Consider the following 21010-nt stretch of genomic DNA (forward strand, 5'->3'; position numbering starts at 1 on the left):
CTACCAGTTCAACTTCCCAAAGCCCCATGACCTCCATTTTCATTCCACTTTACCCAGATAGATGGTATAGTCCTATAAATCTAAATATCCCATAATTATTTTACTTCTTTGAACCAGAACTCTGAAGTTCCTTTTCTAACCAAGACCTCTTATTCTTTAATCTTTCCTTCTGTCTTATTCTCTCCCAAACCTCTTGTTTGTCTTCAGGATGATAGTTCCTCCATTTTTCCTCTTTTTTTTTTCCAGTGTGTAAGGAAGTAGTTCTTTCATACAGCTAATCACCAAAAAGGGGCTAATTAAACTAATAATAAAAATGTACCTGTTCTACATGATTTCTTTATAAAGTGTAAATTATTAGTCCATTGAGGGAATTAGAAAGAAAACAGCATAAGATCAAGAATGATAGCCCACAACGCCAAGTGACATTTAAAAGTTGATTTAGTGTGTCCAGGAAAGAAACTCAAAGAGAAACAACTCCAATGAGACATATAGCTGAGAAAGTGGAAACATAAGCTCAGGAACCTACCACAGAGAAAGAGACCAAGATTCTGGGAATGAGGCTGCTTGAGTAGACTGAGCAAAGGGAATGTCAAAATGGAAGCTATATTGCTAAAAAATTTCCCCTGTACTACAGATCCCAAGGTTATAATCCTGTATTTCCTTGCTCTATTGGGAATCTTTTGTGAAAGGTTAAAATATTTCCTTCTGGGCACAAGGAATATCTGTTTACCTTTGTTTTAAATATTTGATTTGTATTTATATGAAGTATTAACTATAAGCATTTGCTAATCTGAATATACAAATGGAAATGGTGATGGTGGTGGTCCTGATAGTGGTAAGTATCCCTAGGGAAAAATAAGAACAGTTATCACTGAAATGTTTTTGCCAAAGTCCTGTCTCTGGTTGGATGTTTATAGTGACAAATAATAGAATTATAGCACATTCCATAGAAGTTTGCAACACAACAGAGAAGGAACATTTATGTTGGAAAACCCATTGGGATCAAACTGTATGACAATCCTTTCACCCCTTCTCTGACTTTTCTTGCCTCCCTTCACCATCCCGACTACATGGTTGATCAGTTCAACATATTCTCTTAGCTATCCTTGCTTGAATCCCTTGTCCCCTTTCCCATTACTAGTCATGGCTTGCTAAATTCTAAACTTGTGTTATCTACATGGTCTCCCTTTGTTTCTACTTACCTGACTACTGAATAATTTTAGGTTAGTAATCAAGTAATCAAATCTTGTTGTTCAGTCATTTTCATTTGGGTCTAACTATGACCCTTTTTGGGGTTTTCTTGGCAAAGATACTGGAAAGACTTGCCATTTCCTTCTCCAGCTCATTTTACAGATGAAGCAAGCATTAAGTGACTTGCACAGGGTTACCCAGCTAATAAGTATCTGAGACCAAGTTTAAAAGTCAAGAAGATAAGTCTTCAGGTCTGGCATTTTATTTACTGTATCATCTCGTTTTTAAATAAATGCAATCACCATCTAGCTCCATGTTGGACCACAATTCTTTTATTTTTCCATGATTAACTATCACATTTTCCATAGAAGCTATTTCAAACTACCTCCTCCTTCTCCTTCTCAGAATACTTCACCTCCTACCTTAGTGAGAAAACATACAGAAATAGGGAAGTTTGGAGGAGTCTTAGGTTTGAGGGAGTTGGGGTTATAATTAGTTCTATGTTGGATCTGTTAAGTTGGACATGACTATGGGACTTCTAGGTGGAGATATCTGGCAGGTAGTCAGTGAACATGAGACTGGACAAGTCAATAGGAAGATTATATAGAGATTTAAATATTTGCATGAGAGCTAGACATAATTTGAATTAGTATACTTGAATCCTTGGAAATTAAGGAGATATTCAAGAATATTATATCTAAGAGAGGAGTCCTAGGTAGGGTACATAGGGAATATACTCTTTTTTTTTTTTTTTTTTTTTTTTTGCTGAGGCAAAAACCTGCCAGGGTCAGACAGCTAGGAAATATTAGGTGTCTGAGGCCAGATTTGAATTCAGGTCCTCCTGACTTCAGGGCTAGTGGTGCTCTACCTATTATGGCACCTAGCTGCCCCAGGAATTTATTTTCTAAATAGATAGGCAATAATAACAATAGTTAAAATTTATATAGTGCTTACTATATGCCAGGTATTGTGCAAATTGCTTTTATTTTCTCAGATGATCCTCACAACACTGGGAAATAGGTGCTGTTATTATCCTAGTTTACAGATGAAGAAATTGAGAGGTTAAGTGACCACTAGTAAGTATTAGAGATTGGATTTGAACTCAGGGCTTCTTAACTTCCTAACTCCTAGCCTGGCAATCTAATCTACATTGTCATCTAACTTACCCAATGGATGATGGATGATGGATAAATATTCCTTCACCATTCTAAAATTATAAAGTGGAAGTCATCAAAACCATTTAGTACTGGCTAAGAAATAAGAAATAAGAGAGATCAATGGAATAGATTATGTACACAAAACACAATAGTCAATGACTATAGTAATCTCCAAAGACTCCATTTTGGAATAAGAACTATTTGACAAAAATTTTTTGGGAAAATTGGAAAATAGTATGGCTCTGACCAACATCTAGCACCCTATATCAAGATAAGGTCAAAATGAGTTCATGATTGAGACAAAGGGTGAAAGTATAAGAAAATTAGTAGAGCAAGAAATAGTCTACCTATCAGATCTAAAGAGAAGGGAGGAATTTATGGCTAAAGAACTAAAGAACATTATGAAATATAAAATGAATAATTTTGATTACAATGTTTTTGCCCTAACAAAGTCAATGAAGCCAAAATTAGAAGGGAAGAAGAAAAATGAGAAAATTTTTTACAGCCAGTATTAATGATAAGGAGCTCATTTCTAAAATATACAGAGAACTGACTCAAATTTCCAAGAATACAAGTCATTTTTTCAATTGATAAAAGGATATGAACAATTTTTAGATGAAATTAAAGCCATTTCTAGTCATATGAAAATCACTTGATTAGAGAAATGCAAATTAAGATGACTCTCAGGTATCACCTCATACACCTCAGGTTGACTATGATGACAGGATAAGATAAATGTTGGAGGGTTTGTGAAAAAACTGGAACACCAATACATTGTTGGTAGAGTTGTGAAATGATTACACCATTCCAGAGAGCAATTTGGAATTCTTCACAAAGAGTTATAAAATTGTGCATACCCTTTTGATCCAGCAGTGCCACTATTGTATACACTACTGGGAGTGCATCCCAGAGAGATCATAAACAAGGAAAAGGGCCCATATGTGTAAAAATGTTTGTATCAACTCTTTTTATAGTGTGAAAAGGAACTGGAAATCTATCAGTTGGGGAAGGGCCAAATAAGTTATGGTATATGAAGGTATTGGAATATTATTGTTCTATAAGAAATAATGAGCAGACTGATTTCCAAAAAGCCTGGAAAAAGATATATGAACTGGTGCTGAGCAAAGTGAGCAGAACTAAGAGAAAAATGTATACAGTAACAATAAGATTATGTGATGATCAACTGTGATGATGGATTTTCTCAATAATGCAATTCCAATAGACTTGGGATGAAAAATGCCAATCACATCCATAAAGAGAACTATGGACACTGGATAAGGATTAAAACAGAATTTTCATCTTATTTGTTTATTTTCTTTCTCATTTTTTCCCCGTTTTTGGTCTGAATTTTCTTGCACATGACAGATATGGAAATATGTTTAAAAGGATTGCACATATTTAATCTATATCAGATTGCTGTCTTGGGGAGGGAGAAAAATTTAGAACACAAAAGATATTTTCCCTCCCTTGAGGCAATTGGGGGTAAGTGATTTGCCCAGGGTCACACAGCTAGGAAGTATTAAATGTCTGAGGCCACTTCTGAACTCAGGTCCTCCTGACTTCAGGGCTGGTGCTCTATCCACTGCACCATTTAGCTGCCCTGAACACAAAGTTTTACAAAAATGTAGGAAACTATCTTTACATATAATTGGAAAGATAAAATACCATTGAAAAATATTTAAATATTCGACCATTAAATTTATTTCTAGGTGTGACATAGCCAATGAAAGAGTTCTTATAGAATAATGTTCCTAAAGAAAGATCTTAGTTTGATAGTTGAAGAATATGATATCTTGAATTCTGGGTCAATTCAGTGTTGGACTTGGTTAAGCCCTTTACTCCTCAGGATGAGCTAGATTGCTGTGGTTACTGGGAAATTGTGATATGGAATATGGTTGTTTTACCTCTGATAGATCTTCCTTATCTTTGAAGTATAACAGAACATGACCTGATCCATGATGTCTTTGATTCACATTCACCTAAGATCAAGAAACACACAAAAAAAGAGAAAAAAAGAGAAGATATGCATTCATGACTACATGACAACCTTAGGTGAGGAGATAAATCAATGGATAGTAGCTTCTGCTCTTTCTGCAATCAGAGGCTAACAACATTTCTTCCTTCTCCTTGAATGCCATCAGGGAGAGAAGAGAACCTTTGTGCTTTTTTGTATACACATTCAGCTTTAGCTCAAAAGATATTAAAAGACTTTTCACCATGATTCAGTAAACCAACAGCAAACAGGTATTGAATACTCACACAGATTGGAGTTAAGGACTCTTCAATAAGTATAATGTGGAAGCAGATTCACCCAGCTTTCACTAAGGTTGTCACAGGTAAAACAGGCTGCCAAGAGCTAGTCTCTTTATAGGTTAGTTACCCTTCCTATTTTAGAGATGGCCTAGAATCAGGGCAGGACTTTCCTCAGGTTTGGGGGGGGCATCCCAAATTAGGCTGATTTTCTGCTGTGGAAGCTGTTCTTTCTTTGATGTCAAGTAAGTGTGGGATCTCAATTTCAAATATGCTCTTAAGTCTTTAATGATTTCCAGATTTCTTACCTTACTTTCTGAGCTTCATTTCTCACCAGCTTCAGTCTTCTTGACTGGACTTTATCATGGCCCCAGGAAACTTTTGACCTAGGGAACACCTTCAGTCTGGGGGTTCACTAGACCGTCACCTCTTGCCTTGCTGTCTTTTCTGAAGGAACTTGTATTATCCCCAAGTGATATAAGGCTTCTGGAGACATAGGCCTGAGGCTAGCAAAGCTAATTCTTTTTTTCTATTTGTAATATGTTTTTTTCATTAGGAAGGAAAGGATTTGTAAAAACATCTACTACCTTACAGCCTTCCTGTTTTTGAAGACTGACTGAGGAAATAGCCTCTGTCTTGATTCTAGACATCTAGAAGGGTCAGCAACAGAGAGCAGGCAGGCCTAACTTAATTAGAGAAATCATGTATCAAAATAAGTTCTTTCAAACAACACCCCCTGAGAGAACAATTCCAGAATATACATTGCTATGGAGTCTATCATAGTAGAGCAAGCTCCAAAGCATTTGAGTTATATCTAAAGAAATGAGAGAACAGTCAACACTTTAACCTTTTATTTTTATATTATAGTCATTTTTGGATATACTCTTCCTGCTTCTCCCCTATTTCTATTGAATCTTCTCAGGTAATCAAAACCAACTGACACAATGAGTCAGAATATCTGACACTAGAATTTCCCACTTCTCTACTGCAAGAAGGAAGGTGCTTTCTTATTTCAGTAGCAAGTTATTATAATTGGTAAGTATTTGCTTTCAGTTTTTTAGACACTCTTTACATGTTATTGTATTGATTTTGCAATTTTACAAATCCTCTCTGTTCTACTTTTAATATGAAAATACTTTTTTGAAGTGTTTGTTAAATTCATTCTGCATTAGTTCCTACAGCATTCTCCATGCTTCTCTGAATCATTCATATTTGCTATATTTTATGATGCAATGTAATTTTATTACATTAATTTACAATAATTTGTTTAGCCATTCCCCAATCAATGGAAATAATTTTAAATCTACTTTATGTGTCTTTACCTGGCCTTGCAGAGAAACTCTTATTATTTTAATGTCAGTAGCACTTACAAAAAAAGAATGAAAGTATCCCACTTGGAAGGATCTGAGAGCTATTAATCTTGAATATTTCTACTTAAATCATGATTCACATCTAAATATCTCCGACAGAGAATCATCCTCTTATGGTAAAGAGGTTGAAACTATTCTCTCAAGTAAAGTTTTTCAACATTTCTACATTCAGAAAATCATGAAATTTTAGAGTTGAAAGGAATTTCTAGAGGCCATTTATTTTAAATCATGCGTCTATTCTACTTTTCCAAGCTCACCTTGCCTCCTTAGAGCCTTAGAATCTTAGAACTGAAGGAAGTTATATAGCCCAAACTTTTGCCCACACATAAATTATTTCCACAACATCTCTGATATTGATATTCCACAACCATCTCTGATGGTTATTCAACTTCTGCTTAAACACTTCTAGTGATGGAGGAAACTCCATCCTAAGGCAGTCTCTCATTGATGTATGTTTTAACTATTAATATGGTTCTTTATACAGATCTAAAATCTGCTTCCTTTTAACTTCTACCCACTAGTTTTGGTTTTGCCCTAATTGAGCTTTACAGAATAAATCTGTTCCCTTTTCCTTCTCAGTAGCTCTTCAATAGTTTGAAAACATCAGTAATTTCCCTAATAAAATATCTTTTCCAAGTTGAACAGCTCCATTAAAAAAAAAAAAAAAAACAACTCGTGGGCAATAAAAACTGCCTATCTTTGAATTTTTTTGTTTTTGTTCTGTACAAAAGGGGGGGTTGCCATACAGAAAAAATAGATGGAAGAAAAGAGGATTATTATATACAAAATCACGAATCACTACTGCATACAGATTGATTTTTTTAAAGTAAAAAATAAATTCAATGTTACTTTCCGAGTTGCCCTATTTTTTTTTTTTTTTTTTTTTTTGGTTTCCTTCTGAACTTTTTTGTTCTACTTCATAGTTTAGGAGATGCTTCAATGATCTTTCCCCCAGCATCTTCACTGGTCTCCAGTCCTGCATTTTTCATTGTTATGTTGCTTCTGCCAATCATTTGTATATTTTATTTTTTGCCTCACTCCTTGATAACTTTTTTGAACCAAATTAATACTCTCAGAGTGAATAGAACATCGGGTCTGAAGTCAGGAAAACTTGAGTTCAAATTCGACCTCAGACACTAGTTTTGTGACCCGGGGCAAGTCACTTAATCCGGTTAGCCTCAGTTCCCCATCTGTCAAATGTTGGAGAAGGAAATGGCGATTCAGTATCTTTGCCAAGAAAACCTTAAATGGGATCCCAACGAGCCGGATCTGACTAAAAGGACTGAACAACTCCCTGAAGCTTGCTCTGTGGGGGATGGGCCGAGGTATCTGGCGTTATTCCTTAGAGCACTGGCACCTAGACTGTGACTTCAAGGAAATGCACCTGTAGGGAGAACAAACCCGCCTTGACAGGCTCCGGGTAGGAAGGAGACTTAGAAGTCCCGGCCCCAAAGGGGGCGGAGCAAGTGGTTGCCACGCTCTTCCTCCCCCAGGGGAGGGGAGAGACTCCTTTGAGCTACGCCCCTGTTCTAGGGAAGCTTGCGGGTGAATGTGCCGACAGGGATGAGAGAGTATGTGCGCGTGCAAGGTGCCTATGTGTGCGTGTATGTTTGTATATGAATTTGTTCTTTGCTGAAGCCACACCTACAAAAGAACAAGAGCAAATCTCCGCCCCTGCCCTGCCACTCCGGCCTCCCGTGGGCGGGACCAAAGCAGTCCTCTGGCGCTGATTGGTCAGGGACTGGGCGGGACGGGGCGTGGTGGCGGGGCTGGGACTCCGCCGGGGCTTGGAGACCCCGGCGGGAGAAGGCTGGAAGAGAAAAGGGGGAGGAGGAGAGGGGGGAGGAGGAGAGGGAGGAGGGGGAGGAGAGAAGGGGGAGAGCGTGCTCGGGGTGCTCCCGCCTCCCTCCGAGATGGCGCCGCGGCGGCTGCCCCCGCCCCTGCCCCGGTCCCTCCAGCCGGTGGTCTCGGCCGCCCGGAGCCCACGCCGCTAGTGAGGTAGGGCGGATCTCGGGGAGCAGCCGGCGCCGCCCGCTCGGGGCGGGAGCCATGAGGAGCAGCGGGAGCCGAAGCCGGGGAGCCCGAGGCGAGCGGTAGCCCGAGTGGCAGCTGCACCTGCTGAGGCGGAGAGAAGCGGCTCGGGCTGCGCTTCTCCCGGACCATGTCTCTGCTCTGTGTTCGGGGTGAGTGAGCCCCCCCCCCAGCCCGCCCCTTCTCAACTCGGCGCGGCTGCGCCCTTGGCCCCTCACTCGGACTCGTGGCTTATCCGCCCCACCTGAGTTCCTGGGGAGGGGTTATGATGAGAGACCCCTACTTAGAGCTCCAGATAACGACGGCATCCGTGAGAGATGGGCTAATGTCAGAGACCCCTACCCAGATCCCCGGAGTGCTGGAATACGATCACATCCATACTCCCTAAGCCCCTAGGGAGGGGTCTATTGTTGGAAACCCCCACCTGTGGGGCTGCCAGAGCGCGTCCCTTGGGGACGGGGCTATTGTTGGAGTCCTGCATCCAGACCCCTGGGACGCCAGGCTAAGGTGACAGCTAGACCCTCCTAAGCCTCTGGGAAAATGGGTTATTGTAAATCTCTCCCATTCCCCTCCAACTCCCAAGGGAGCCGAACGTTGCGAGCTTCCCCTCGCCGCGAACACCTGCAGCATTTCTGTTAGTATTATAAGAGCCTTCCCGCCGGAACACCTGGGGGAGCTAAGTTTTTGTAAACCCACTCCTTCCCCAGTATGTGAACTGGAACGTCTTCCCGCCCCTCACTCCCTAACCAGAACTCTTGAAGAGTTGTGAAATTTCCTCCTCTTCGGCTCTTGGAGAGTAAAGTCCTACAAGTGGTCTTCCAAACTCTTTTATTATGTTAACTTAAACTTATATACTTCTTTGAAGTTTGCAAAGCATATTACGTAATTTATTCCATTTAATCCTCACTACAGTTCTGCGTGTTAGGCACAGGTCATTCTATCCTGTATTACCAATGAGTAAGCAGGTGCAGAAGTTAAATGTCTTGACCGTGGTCACACAACCAGTAATTGTCTGTAGTCTCACATCTAGTAAATTTCAGTGGGATTCAAACTGGGGCCTTCATATACTTGTACTGGAACCCCCATCTACCATTAAAAAACCCCTCAAAACCAAACCACTCTAAACAAAAATAAGTCCAATTCTAGGGCAGGGATCTTTTTCATTCTTGTAGCTTCACTCCTGGAGAGAAAGAATGTAGTTTTTTCTTTTCCCGTTTTTTTTTTTTTTTAAACTCTTGTTGGGGGTAGTTTTAAGTAATTGTCAAATTTCCTACCTATTCCAAGCTGCTCTATGGTATATTATTGTTGGTTAGCTATGTAACATCATGTCTCTGTGCAGTGCCCTACTGCCAGTGCTTGGCGGTCCTGGCTGGATGGTGGCCCAACTGTGGAATGATTAGAAAATTGACAAGCCTTTCTCCTTTTCCCTTCCCCTACCATTTCTCAAGAAATGGGGGGGGGGAAATTACCTGAGCTTTACTTTTTTATTTTTATTTTTTTTACAACTGTTACTTATTCTTAGTGAGGTAGTACTATGGCCCATTGGAAGGAGCACTAGAATCTAAGTCAAAAAAAAGGTTCAAATCCAGCTACCTACCTGTATCAAGTAACTTAATCTCTGGGCCTCGATTGCCTCATTTGTGAAAAGAGCAGTTTGGAATGGTTGGCCTCTAAAGTTTGTCCTAGCTATAAATCTATGATTTCCCCTCCCTTTCCACCATTGTTTTTCTGGGTTTATAATCCATCTCTCTTCTCATTTCCTCTTCCTTTTGTAAGATTGAAGCCTAGATTATTCCTTTGTACGATTGGATCAGGCATTGTGAAAAAGTCTTTGTCCTTTCTGGGAAGAGTGCAGGAAAGTCTGTTTTTTCATCACTCCCTTCAGAACAATTCAGGGTTTTGAGGGATCTGTGATGTGATTTCTCTAGTGACCTTTGCTGTAGTGAGTGCAGATATTAGAATGTAAAATGTGCTTGAAATAATCTAGGATATGGTATTTGGTTTTAAGAAATTATATATCTGGTTGCAAAAATCAGGTAACTTGTTGCACCTGGACTCATAACTAAAATTTGGAAAATTCATTGATAGCCACTGATAGCAAAGACCTCCTGATTTATTCTGTGTTCAGAACAAGAGTCAGATAAGTAACTTGGTTGTATGAAATTTATTTTCCTTATTCCTTCATTGAACTTATAAGTGAAGTGCTCCATTGGAGAATTTTAGATTCAGTTTTCCATGTGTTCCACATAAGATGAAGTGTTGTTTTGCTACTCTTGATTCTGTCTCCCCTTCTGCTGGCAGATGGGAACTTCCTCCCTCCCCCTCTCTGTTCTCTCCCACAGGATTATTAAATCCCCATTAACCCAGTCCCCAAACTGGGCCTTGGCTATTTCTAGAGATTATATAACACAGTAAGGTTTTTTTTTTTTTTTCATTTTAAGCTTGATCTTTCATTGATGAGAATTTTGCTTTGATTCAGTTTTCCTCCTCTTCCCTCTAATAACTGGGAATTCTTTGTTTCCAGAGAATTACTGGAATCTAAGTAACAAGATTTGAGTAGAGAACTTTATAATGCACCTTGTTTCCTTTTATTTTTGTTAATGACAACAGTAACAAAATACTCTGGATCATTTGAATTAGTCTTATTCTCTTGCAGTAATTGTGTTGAAGGATACAACTTTAGTAACATAAAGCTGCCTATGCCAATAGTGATTATGCTACCAGATATAGAAACAGGTTGCCTCAGTAGTAATCAAAGCATGATAAAGCTAATTCTCATGCAGGACTATCAAGAAGAAAATTTCTTAAATTCTTTTAGTGTAATGAAGAAAATCTTTCTAAGATTTCAGTTTTCTTTGGTCCCTAAAGTTTAACAGCTCTCATCTTGTGGAAATTCAGTTACTCCTACTGTCACATTATTTCTGTGCCTTTTGTTTTGTCTTCAGATAGGTCACAAACCTCTGTGTAAGAACCTTAAGATTACAAAAGATTATGAGATTTGTCAGGCAAGTTACATTGCTATACAAATATAGATCAAATGTACAAATTTGTAAATATAAAACCATAGATCTGTGTACAAATTAAAGCTGCTGTCTTTTTAATTTTAAAAGATTACTTTAATGTGTTACTTAAGTGTCATGGAACAATGCTTTGGAAATGGAGAATAAAACAAACTTTCTCTCAAATCTCAATTATTGTATTTAATCTTGATGGAGATGCAAAGAATAGGTAGCATGTGTAGTGGCTAACTTGTTGGTCTTGGAGTCAGGAAGATTTGTTTTCAGATTCTACCTCACCACTAGCAGTGTGACTATGGGCAAGTCATTAAACTTCTGAGAGACAATTTTCCCATTTATAAAATGAGGAGATTGGATTATTCGGTTTCTAGAGTCCCTTCCAGTTCTAAGCTTGTCTATGATAATGCTATGAATGTTATGTATATCCCTAAAAGCAACCTTCTGTAATAATATGGTATAATACAATTGTACCCCTAATAACTGGAGTAGCAGTAGTATTTACTTGGAAAAACTAATGGAAAATATCATTATTGGTGCATCAGTTTTTGTTCAAGTACTCTCATAGATGAATGATGTATTAAGTACTCCCTTAGATGAATGATGCAATATTCCTTAGTCTTTCTACTTTACTCCAGTTAAATCAGTAATAATTTATGTTGACTTTTCCTTTCAAATACCTTCTACCATCCTAATACATCTTTCTGGCCCTTTACGCTTAGAAGAAAATAATAGGCTTTGTTTGAGAAAATAAATTTTGCTGATATAATTTGCATTTATATAATCTAAATTTCCTCTGGACTCCTCACTCACCTGCTTTCCCTTCCCAGAGAATCATCTCATATGACAATTTTTTTTTTTTTTGGTAAAGAAAAGCTACCATGGGTTTATAACAGCATTTTGTAGTCTTTTTTTTTTTCTTTCAATTCATCCTGCACATCTAATCAGATGCCTATATACCTTAGGCAAGGTTTGAAAGTTGAGTTCTCTTGCTTTTTAAAAGTATACCTCCCCTCTCCCTTCATTGTTTTCACTGGCAGATTTGAGTCTTCACTGTAATACATAACTTGTTACAAAACAATTACCAACATGCCATGAAAACTTTTTTTGGCACTAAAATGTGAATTTATTAAAATATATTTAAAAACATTTTTATACATTAACTACTTATCTTGCTTATAACTAGCCTTAATTCAATATTACCAGAATAAATTAAAAAGATGCATTAATAGTGAAATTTCTTTGCTCAACCTCTAGTAGCTCCTCCCTTATTAGAGGGTAAAGCCAAAGTTTCTTAACCTTGAGTTCAGTCTAACCCCAAACTATTTCTCTAGTATTATATAACCTACAACTCTTTCATAGGAGTCCTTGTCTATTCACTGTCCCAAAGCTTGTATTTTTAATTCTTGCCTTTGGACATTAGTTACATTATTTCCCAAAAAATAGAATCTCATTTTAATTATTCTCCCGTTATCCAAATCTTAATTCTCCTTTAAGACAGTTTAAATCTTACCTTCATTGTGTGGGCTTTCCTGACTTCCCTCAGTCCAAAGGAATCTCTTATTTCTCGGAATTTCTACAGAATTTATTGTCATGCATGTACTCTGATAAAATTTGTATTGTTTTTTACTATATAGTATAATCTCTGTGACAAGGGTACTGGTTAGACTGCATATAAAGTCTCATGTTCAGTTATTTAGGAACTATGTTGACATATTAACATGTGCCCTGAGAAGAGTAACTACTATGATGGCAAAGATTATAGAAATTCTTGATGGTATATCAAGAATGATAGGAGAAAGTAGAGATGTTTAGCCTGAAAGAGAAAAGAAAAATAAGGGAACATGATAGCTATTTTGAAATGTTTGAAGGGCTGTCATATAAGAAAGAAATTTGACTAAATATTTTCAATGGCTTCAAAAAGCAGAATGAAGATAAATGAATAGAAGTGGTAGGGAGACAAATTTCTATCAATATAAGGATGCATTTCTCATCCTTAGCTATCAAAGAAAAAAAAAAAAAAAACAGGCTGCTTTCTGGGACAGGAATTCATTAGAAAGCAGAGTCTGGAGGACTATCTCTTCTGAGGATTCCTGTTTTTGGTGGGAAGTTTGATTAGATAATCTCCAAAGTCCCTTTTAGCTCTGAATCTAAGATTCTATTTAACTCTTGTTAATTAACTATTCCAGTATATCTTTAGCCTCCCCTACAAAATTATAGGGTCTTTGAGGGCGGAAATATTGTCTCACATGATTTTGTTTAGTCTCTTGAGCTAAAGCATAAATTTTTTCTGAGCAGAGACTATAGTTTTATATGTCTTTGTACTTATCTCCACAATGGCTAACAAAATAAGAACTTTTTCAATGAATATTTTTATCTGATTCTATGTGGTTCCAAAGCAGTCAAACAACTCAGTGTGATGTGACTAAATGCAATGAGATACTCCATATCCAGGATTTTTGAGTTTTACTCATTAACTCCATGTTTGTTTACCATAATGTAGCATGGTAATAATGTCTCTGCTTTCTTGAAAACTATGCTAGTACAGCACAAGTTCTGCCAGGTTCAATCAGTTATATTCAGAACTACTTATTACCCAAAGCTGATGAGGGCTATACTCCATGAGACCAATTTCTAAGACATGGTGGATGCACAAGTTAAGATGAAATTCCAGATCTGAGGTAGCCAGAGGCATTAAACGAAGGCTTAAGTATTCATCAGGAATATGAGATCCTTTATCAGAAGCTAATGATATTTTTGTATCTGTTCCAAAGATGATATTTTTGTATCTGTTCCATGGTCTTAGAGTCTTCTAATATAGAATAGTAACTTTTTTGTACTGTGAACCAAAAAATGTATTCTAGACCTGCAGTTTTCAGGTCATAATGCCATATAGAGTTGGAAGATGACATAGAAGGAGATATTATTCTGCTAACTTGAAACCTGTATGCTTGTAGTAAAATATCCCTTCCCCAAACTTTATACATGATTGATGCTCTCTGCTGTCTCTACCAGTGATTAATTACTTTTGTTTTAAGTTAAGTAAGCCTGTCTATCAGTGCTTAGGTGGAAGCATTAGTGAAAGGTGGAAGATATGGTTTCAAGTTCTGAAAGAAATTTGGACCTTGTAAGAAATCAGAAGTTGACAAAAAATGGAAATCATTATTGGAGGGATTGTGGGAAGATGGGTACATCAGTGCATTTTCGGTTGAACCTTTGCTTTGGGTACATCAGTGCATTTTCGGTTGAACCTTTGCTTTCCAAAATGGCTGTATTAATTCAATGTGAAATGATGCAGATGAAATGACTAAAATGTCTATACCATTTGTCCCAGAGATTTTTCTTTAAGTTTATACCTCAAGAAAGCATAATTTTTAAAAAAGGTCCCTATAAATGCCATGATATTGGCATCTTTTAATGATAGTAAAGAGCTGAAAATAAATTAGATCCTTACCAACTGGGGCAATGACTAAACAAAATTATAACACAATACATTAGTGTAATGAAATATTTCTGTAATATAATAAATATTTATCTTCTTTCTAAAATTTTTTATTAAAGCTTTTTATTTACAAAACATATGCATGGGTAATTTTTCATCATTGACCCTTGCAAAACTTTGTTCCAAATTTTTCCCTCCTTCTCCCTACCCCCTCCCCTAGATGGCAGGTAGTCTAGTACATGTTAAATATGTTAAAATATATGTTAAATCCAATATCTATATATACATATTTATACAGTTATCTTGCTGCACAAGAAAAATTGGGCAAAGAAGGAAAAAAACTGAGAAAGAAAACAAAATGCAAGCAAACATCAACAGAAAAAGTGAAGATGCTATGGTGTGCTCCACACCCAGATTCCACAGTCTTCTCTCTGGGTGTAGATGGCTCTCTTCATCACTGAACAACTGGAACTGGTTTGAATCATCTCATTGTTGAAGAGAGCCACGTCCATCAGAATTGATCATCATACAGTCTTGTTGCCGTGTATAATGATCTCCTGGTTCTGCTTATTTCACTTAGCATCAGTTCATGTAGGTCTCTCCAGACCTCTCTAAAATCATCCTGCTGATCATTTCTTAAAAAACAATAATATTCATAAATCATAATATATTCAGTCATTCTCCAATTGATGGACATCCATTCAGTTTTCAGTTTCTAGCCACTACAAAAAGGGCTACCACAAACATTTTTGCACATGTGGGTCCCTTTTTCTCCTTTAAGATTTCTTTGGGATATAAGCCCAGTAGAAACACTGCTGGATCAAAAGATATGCACAGTTTGATAACTTTTTGAGTATAGTTCAAATTGCTCTCCAGAATGGCTGTATCTGTTCACAGTTCCACCAACAATGTAATAGGATATAAGAAATAATAAACATAATGTATATAGCGAAAACTCTAGATGCTTTCTAAGCAGAGGCAAGAAAATAATATAGCTATGACTACAAAAATGTAAGTGCAAAGAACAAAAATTGCATAACAATCAAAAGTGAATGTTATAAGATTACAAAGAATAAGCATAATTCCAATGAAGAGATATGAGAAAACACCTCTCTTACTACTCTATGGAGGTGGGAGGTCCACAGGTGTGGACATTGCACTACATATATTTTCAGATTTCTAAATTATATTAATTGATTCTTTTCCCTTAAAAACATCCTTTGTTAATGTATATGATTTGATTCTTTGAGGGGGAGAAAATTTACAGGAGGATAAGGACCACTGTTGAAGAATCAGTACCCACCATAATCAGGAAGTGAATTCTGTTGCTGTCCAGAAGTGAGATTGTGTCGTGTGAGTTTGCATTGGAGGAGAAAATACCCTATTTGTGAAATCACAGTTATTTTGAAGCATTGAGTGAGTGTCCCTAGTCTTTGAATGTAAGCACTATTCCTGAGGGCTTCTGCTAATACTTTATATTTGTACTAGTGATAGGGCCTGGAAACAACCACAGCTATCTAGGACTGACTCTGGAGCCTGTCAGCATCTTTGGTTTGATCATACATTTAAAGGTGATGTTATGGTAATACATTGTTACCTCCAATATTGCTATTTAACATTGAATTACAAAATTGTAGTTTATTTGTAAAATAAATCAAACATGTAGAAATAAGTCTAAGTATCGTAGCTATATTAATAATGTTTTTTTTGTTGTTGTTGTTGTTTTGTTTTTTGGCAAAACTTAGTATAATCGAGCACTGTCTTTGGGGAAGGAAATGAAAGTAAATAATGTGCACTGTATTAGGCACTAAGGATACAAATGCAATGAATAAAATAACATCTACCAGCAAGGAACTTATATTTGTATTGTGCTATGACTAGTCCTTAAAAGCTGAAGTCATTTATAAAAAATAACAATTGTTAAAATGATTGTGTAGGTACTATGATAATTAGTCCTTTTTTGTGCTCATTCTCCTTGCATTTCATCTGTTGATATATTCCAGATGTATACAGGTGATGGTCATGGTACTTTGCTATTGCCAAAGTGTTCATAGAGCATGGAATGGTGCAGGCAGACTATAAGATTTCTTTACCTAATACTCTTACATCCGAAGGGAGTCACTGTGACTATTTTAATTCCTTGAGTGATTTCGTTTCTCCTACTAAATTGTTCACTTGTCCAAGTTATTTTTGTGAAAGAACCAGTCAGTATTGGTGAATGAATTGAATGAAATGGAATAATTTTGTGGCATTGGCCTGGATAATTTGAACCAAATTGTTTCTGGATTTTCTGCAGCAATGTGGAATTCTTAGGATCTTAGAATCAAAAGTGTTCTCCAGCTTGGAGATAAGCCTCTTTTTAGAGACTATTTCCCTGTTTCAGAGCTTCAGATTAAAGACCTCTGAGAGTCACCCTAAAGGTTAATAGGGCTTTCCACAGTAAAAGAGATTTTATGTTAAGTATTCTTATTTGGAAGGCAGAGAGTTTGGGAGGAAATTAATCTCAAGAACTACTGTTCAGAATCCCTCAGAGAAGAAAAAATAATGACTAGTGAGTACCACCTTTGATATACCCATTTTCGTTTTAATTTAGTTTCGAGTTAGACTCAGATCCAGTAAATTTGAGAAGGCAATTGAATAAATTTGGCATTAATTTGCAAATTTGGAATTGTGGTCCTAAATAAAGCCAAGGTAGTTTTGTGTTATTATATTAAAGAAATTGAGATTACTTAGCCAGAAGAAAAGAAGGCTGAGGGATAGCTAAATCTTTTAATCAGTCTTGCACAAACACAGAAAATACATTAGTCTGTGTCATTTTTTTTAAAACTATAGATCCAAATATAGTAACTACAAGCCTTTTAATTTTGATTCCCTGGAAATTCCTGGTAAGAAAATTTATTTGTGATAATTTATGATAGGGTTGTAAGAGTATATGTGTGTATATATGTATACACTATAATGTAATAACAATTACTATATTGTTGAGGAGTGTATGGATTATTACTGTATGCTAACTATATATGTGGCAATATAAACTTGCTAGATGTTCTGGGTGAGCAAGTGGGTAGGGATATGAATAAGCTATGATTCATCATTTGAAACTTAGGAAGTAGGGTTAGACAAGTATTATAGTACCAAATTATGAATGCCCCTAATGACAGAATTAGGAATTAGGATTTGGTCTCATAGGCAAAGAGAAAACATTTATACACTTTTGAACAGCAAATTTATTTTTAAGAAAGCACTATTTTAGAAATATTGGTTTGTCACCAACCTGGGTAAAGGATATCAATCAGGTAATGTGTAATTGCAAATGAAGCGGACCAGTTACTTAGTAAGACATATTAATTGCTCCACTGCAACTTATAACATGTGAAAATACTTAAAGAGGAAAGGCCTCAAGGAAAGGTCTTATTATGATAGATCTTCTCTGGAGAAATTGTAGAAAAGGCATAGACAAGAAGTGATGCAGGATGAGAAGGTGCTGGTACTTTGTGACCTGTTCCATTGAAGGGAGGAGCCAATTTGACAGACTATAGATTTGATGTGGGGAACCCTGAAACTGTCTCTCTGATTTTGGGAGGAATGCTTGAGAAACTCCTTGAACCCTCAGAGAAGCTTTCCCCTGAGAGACCTGCCCTAGGGAATCAAGATAAAGTGGTTTCATTGTGTTTATCTTGGTGGGACTAGTTGAGTCCAGGACCACTACTACTTAGCCCAAGCTAGATTTCTATTGACTGCTATTGAGTTGGAAATTAGTCTAGGACTCCTTTCATTTGGAAAATTTCTATTCAATTCGAAGATTTCAGTCTGATGGATGTCAACTCAAACTGCACTGAGCTTTTAGGTTAAAGTTTCAAATTATAAAAAGGGGCAATTTGGGGCTCATTCTTTGTGGAGGGCCAAAAGCAAGAAGAACTTCTCTCTCTTGGCATAGCTGCCTTCAAGGACCCTCTGTCCACTGAGCAGGCCTTCTATTTTCAGCGTTAACCCCTCTTTAGCTCTCTGATCTATTTCCCTAACAGGACCACATCCTCTTTACCTCTCTATCTGGATTTCTCTGCCAGGAACTTTATCTTGCCAGGATTCCTCTGCTTGACCTTTACTTCTCTGTTGGGACCTTGCCACTAAGGAAGTCAGTCTTCCTAAGCCTAAGATGGGTTTCTCAGTTACAACTACAAACTTATTTTTGCCAGTCTTTTTGGGTTTGTAAATTCATTTACAAAGGACCTTGGCTGACCAGAAGGAGTTCTCACAACTCTCTGCCCTGTGCCGAATCTCATCAGATTCACTGAGGTAACACTGTATTGGCACCAGCATATAAAATAACTGGGGAGAAACTAGAAGTCCTAAAATTTATAGCAGAAGAGTAATTTAGAGTAGACATGTATCAAAATCTTAAAGTGAGCCCTGAAATAGATTACAAAAGGAAGCTTTCCAAGAGATTAAAAAACCCCCCCACAAGATTGATGCTCTTGTGCTTAGAATAGTTTAGGTGAAGGCTGTCTAGATAAAGGAGCGATAGACTGGATTTTTGGCTGTTTGGAATGTTCCATCTTAGGTTTCTGTGAATTTATTCTGTGCTTATTGAGAAGTAGAATGTAGTGGAAGCATCAGATAAAATTCTATACAATTCAAAAAATGAATATTTCTTGTTTCTTGTTATTTGTTAACTTTTCTGTTTGTTTTTGTGGCAAGTAAGTTTTATTTTCCTGTAAGCTATTTCTTCTTGTTTTTCCTTAATTCTTGAAGAGGAAGAGTGCTGCTATTCTCAAAATATGAAGGTGACCTATTGGACTACAGGGAGAAAAGAGTCATCTTCTCCAGAATGGAACTTGGGGTTTTTTGCTTGTTTTTTATTTAGCAGGAAGCCAATACCACTGTTTGGAAAGTAGAGATGATGGAATTAGGATTCGGTTTTCTACTTAGGTTTACACGTAAAAAATTTGAAGGGAGAGAGGGGAAGAACAGAATAAGCATTTATTAAACACCTACTGTGTCCTAGGTACTGTGCTAAATGCTTTACAAATATTATTTCATTCCTTCAACAACCTTATAGTACACAGTTGGTGCAGTTGTGAATTAATCCAATCATTTTGGAGAACAATTTGGAATTATGCCCAAAGGTTACAGAATTGCATACTCTTTGATCCAGCAATATCACTATTAAGTTTATATTCTAGAGAGATCAAAGAAAAAAGAAAAGAACCTTATATGTACAAAAATATTTAACGCTTTTTGTGGTAGCAAAGAAGTGAAAACTGAGACTGTAAGTGAAGTGAGTTTACCAGGTAAACAATTTATCCAATAATAGTACTGTTATCAAGATAGCCAGCTATGAAAGACAATAATTCTGAACAATACAATGATGGTGATCTGTCACAGCTCCAAAAGATTCATGCTAGCAGCTGTTAGGCTCTAGATAGAGCTGATAGACTCAGTACAAATTGAAGCATATTTCCCCAGCTTTATTTCTCTTGCTTCCCCTGCCCTCCTCTGAATATGGCTAATGTGGAAATGTTTTGTATGTCTGTATATAATGGATATCATTTTTCATGCCCTCAATGTATGGGGAGGGGATAGGAGGAGGGAGAGAATTTGGAATTAAAAATAAAACAATTATAACCACCCTATGAAGTAGGTGATATAATCCTCATTTTACAGTTAAGGCAGACAGGTTAAATGACTTGCCCAAGGTCACACAGCTAATATGTGCTTGAGGTCATATTGAACTTGGATCCTGACTCTAGGTGCAGCACTTTATCCACTGTACCACATATAATGTGAAGAGCAGGAAACACTTGTCATTAAGCAATTAAATTTCCAGGATAAAAGAACATCTGATTTTCATCTTTCTGTGTCTATTTGTTACTTAGTTTTTGCATAGTAAAGTCTTGCTGAAGGTTCTAGAAACAGATTTTTTTTATAAATTGTTATTAATTGTGATATTAGTTTTCTCTTGCAGCTGTTTACTTTATTAATTTCTCAATGTTTAAATTGTGGGTGATGAAGGGATGGTGGAAGGTAGAGGGCAGTGAAGATGTTCTGCCTAGCAACTATGAAAAGGGTGGAGAGTAGAAAATGTAAGGAGATAATTCGAGCAAAAGTGAAGCAGGACAAAGGTGGTCAAATGATTGAACTAAATTACAAATGATTTCTGTATTAAATATGAGCTAGGATCTAGATAATTTGACTTTGAAAAGGTGATGAGCTAGGAAAAAAATGTTGCTTGTTAAATTGTGGTAGAAAACTATATTGTGCAGATCTTTAGAAAATAAGTCCAACATCCTTTCCTTTATTGCAGAAATGGGGCATTATAAGTGTGGAATATTGCACATATTTTAGTTAGACTTGGTCATGTATTGGTTTTGAGAAACCACTTTTTTTTCCTCCTTTTAAAGTCTTTGTTACAAAAGATAGATCATATATTTGGAGATATGTGATGTAAAAACAAGAGGCATCAAAATGAAGAAAATGCATGCAATTCTGCATTTGTTAAAGATCCAATAGTATAATAATTGAGATTAATGTGGGATTTTGGGTAAGCTAAATGTT

The 21010-nt window shown here is 36.9% G+C and overlaps 1 protein-coding gene across 4 annotated transcripts in view; it reads left to right on the forward strand.

Moving 5' to 3' along the window:
* Nucleotides 1-7822: 7822 nt before the first annotated feature.
* Nucleotides 7823-21010, forward strand: part of UNC13B (unc-13 homolog B) — a 339532-nt gene continuing 326344 nt past the window's right edge. For all 4 annotated transcript variants that reach the window (XM_074280308.1, XM_074280310.1, XM_074280309.1 and 1 more), the window contains exon 1: nt 7823-8151. In XM_074280308.1, coding sequence (XP_074136409.1) covers nt 8130-8151 — 22 coding nt within the window. In that variant the 5' untranslated portion in view covers nt 7823-8129. The remainder of the gene's footprint in view (nt 8152-21010) is intronic.

The sequence above is a fragment of the Sminthopsis crassicaudata genome, chromosome 1 (genome assembly GCF_048593235.1).
Source record: "Sminthopsis crassicaudata isolate SCR6 chromosome 1, ASM4859323v1, whole genome shotgun sequence".
NCBI lineage: Eukaryota > Metazoa > Chordata > Mammalia > Dasyuromorphia > Dasyuridae > Sminthopsis > Sminthopsis crassicaudata.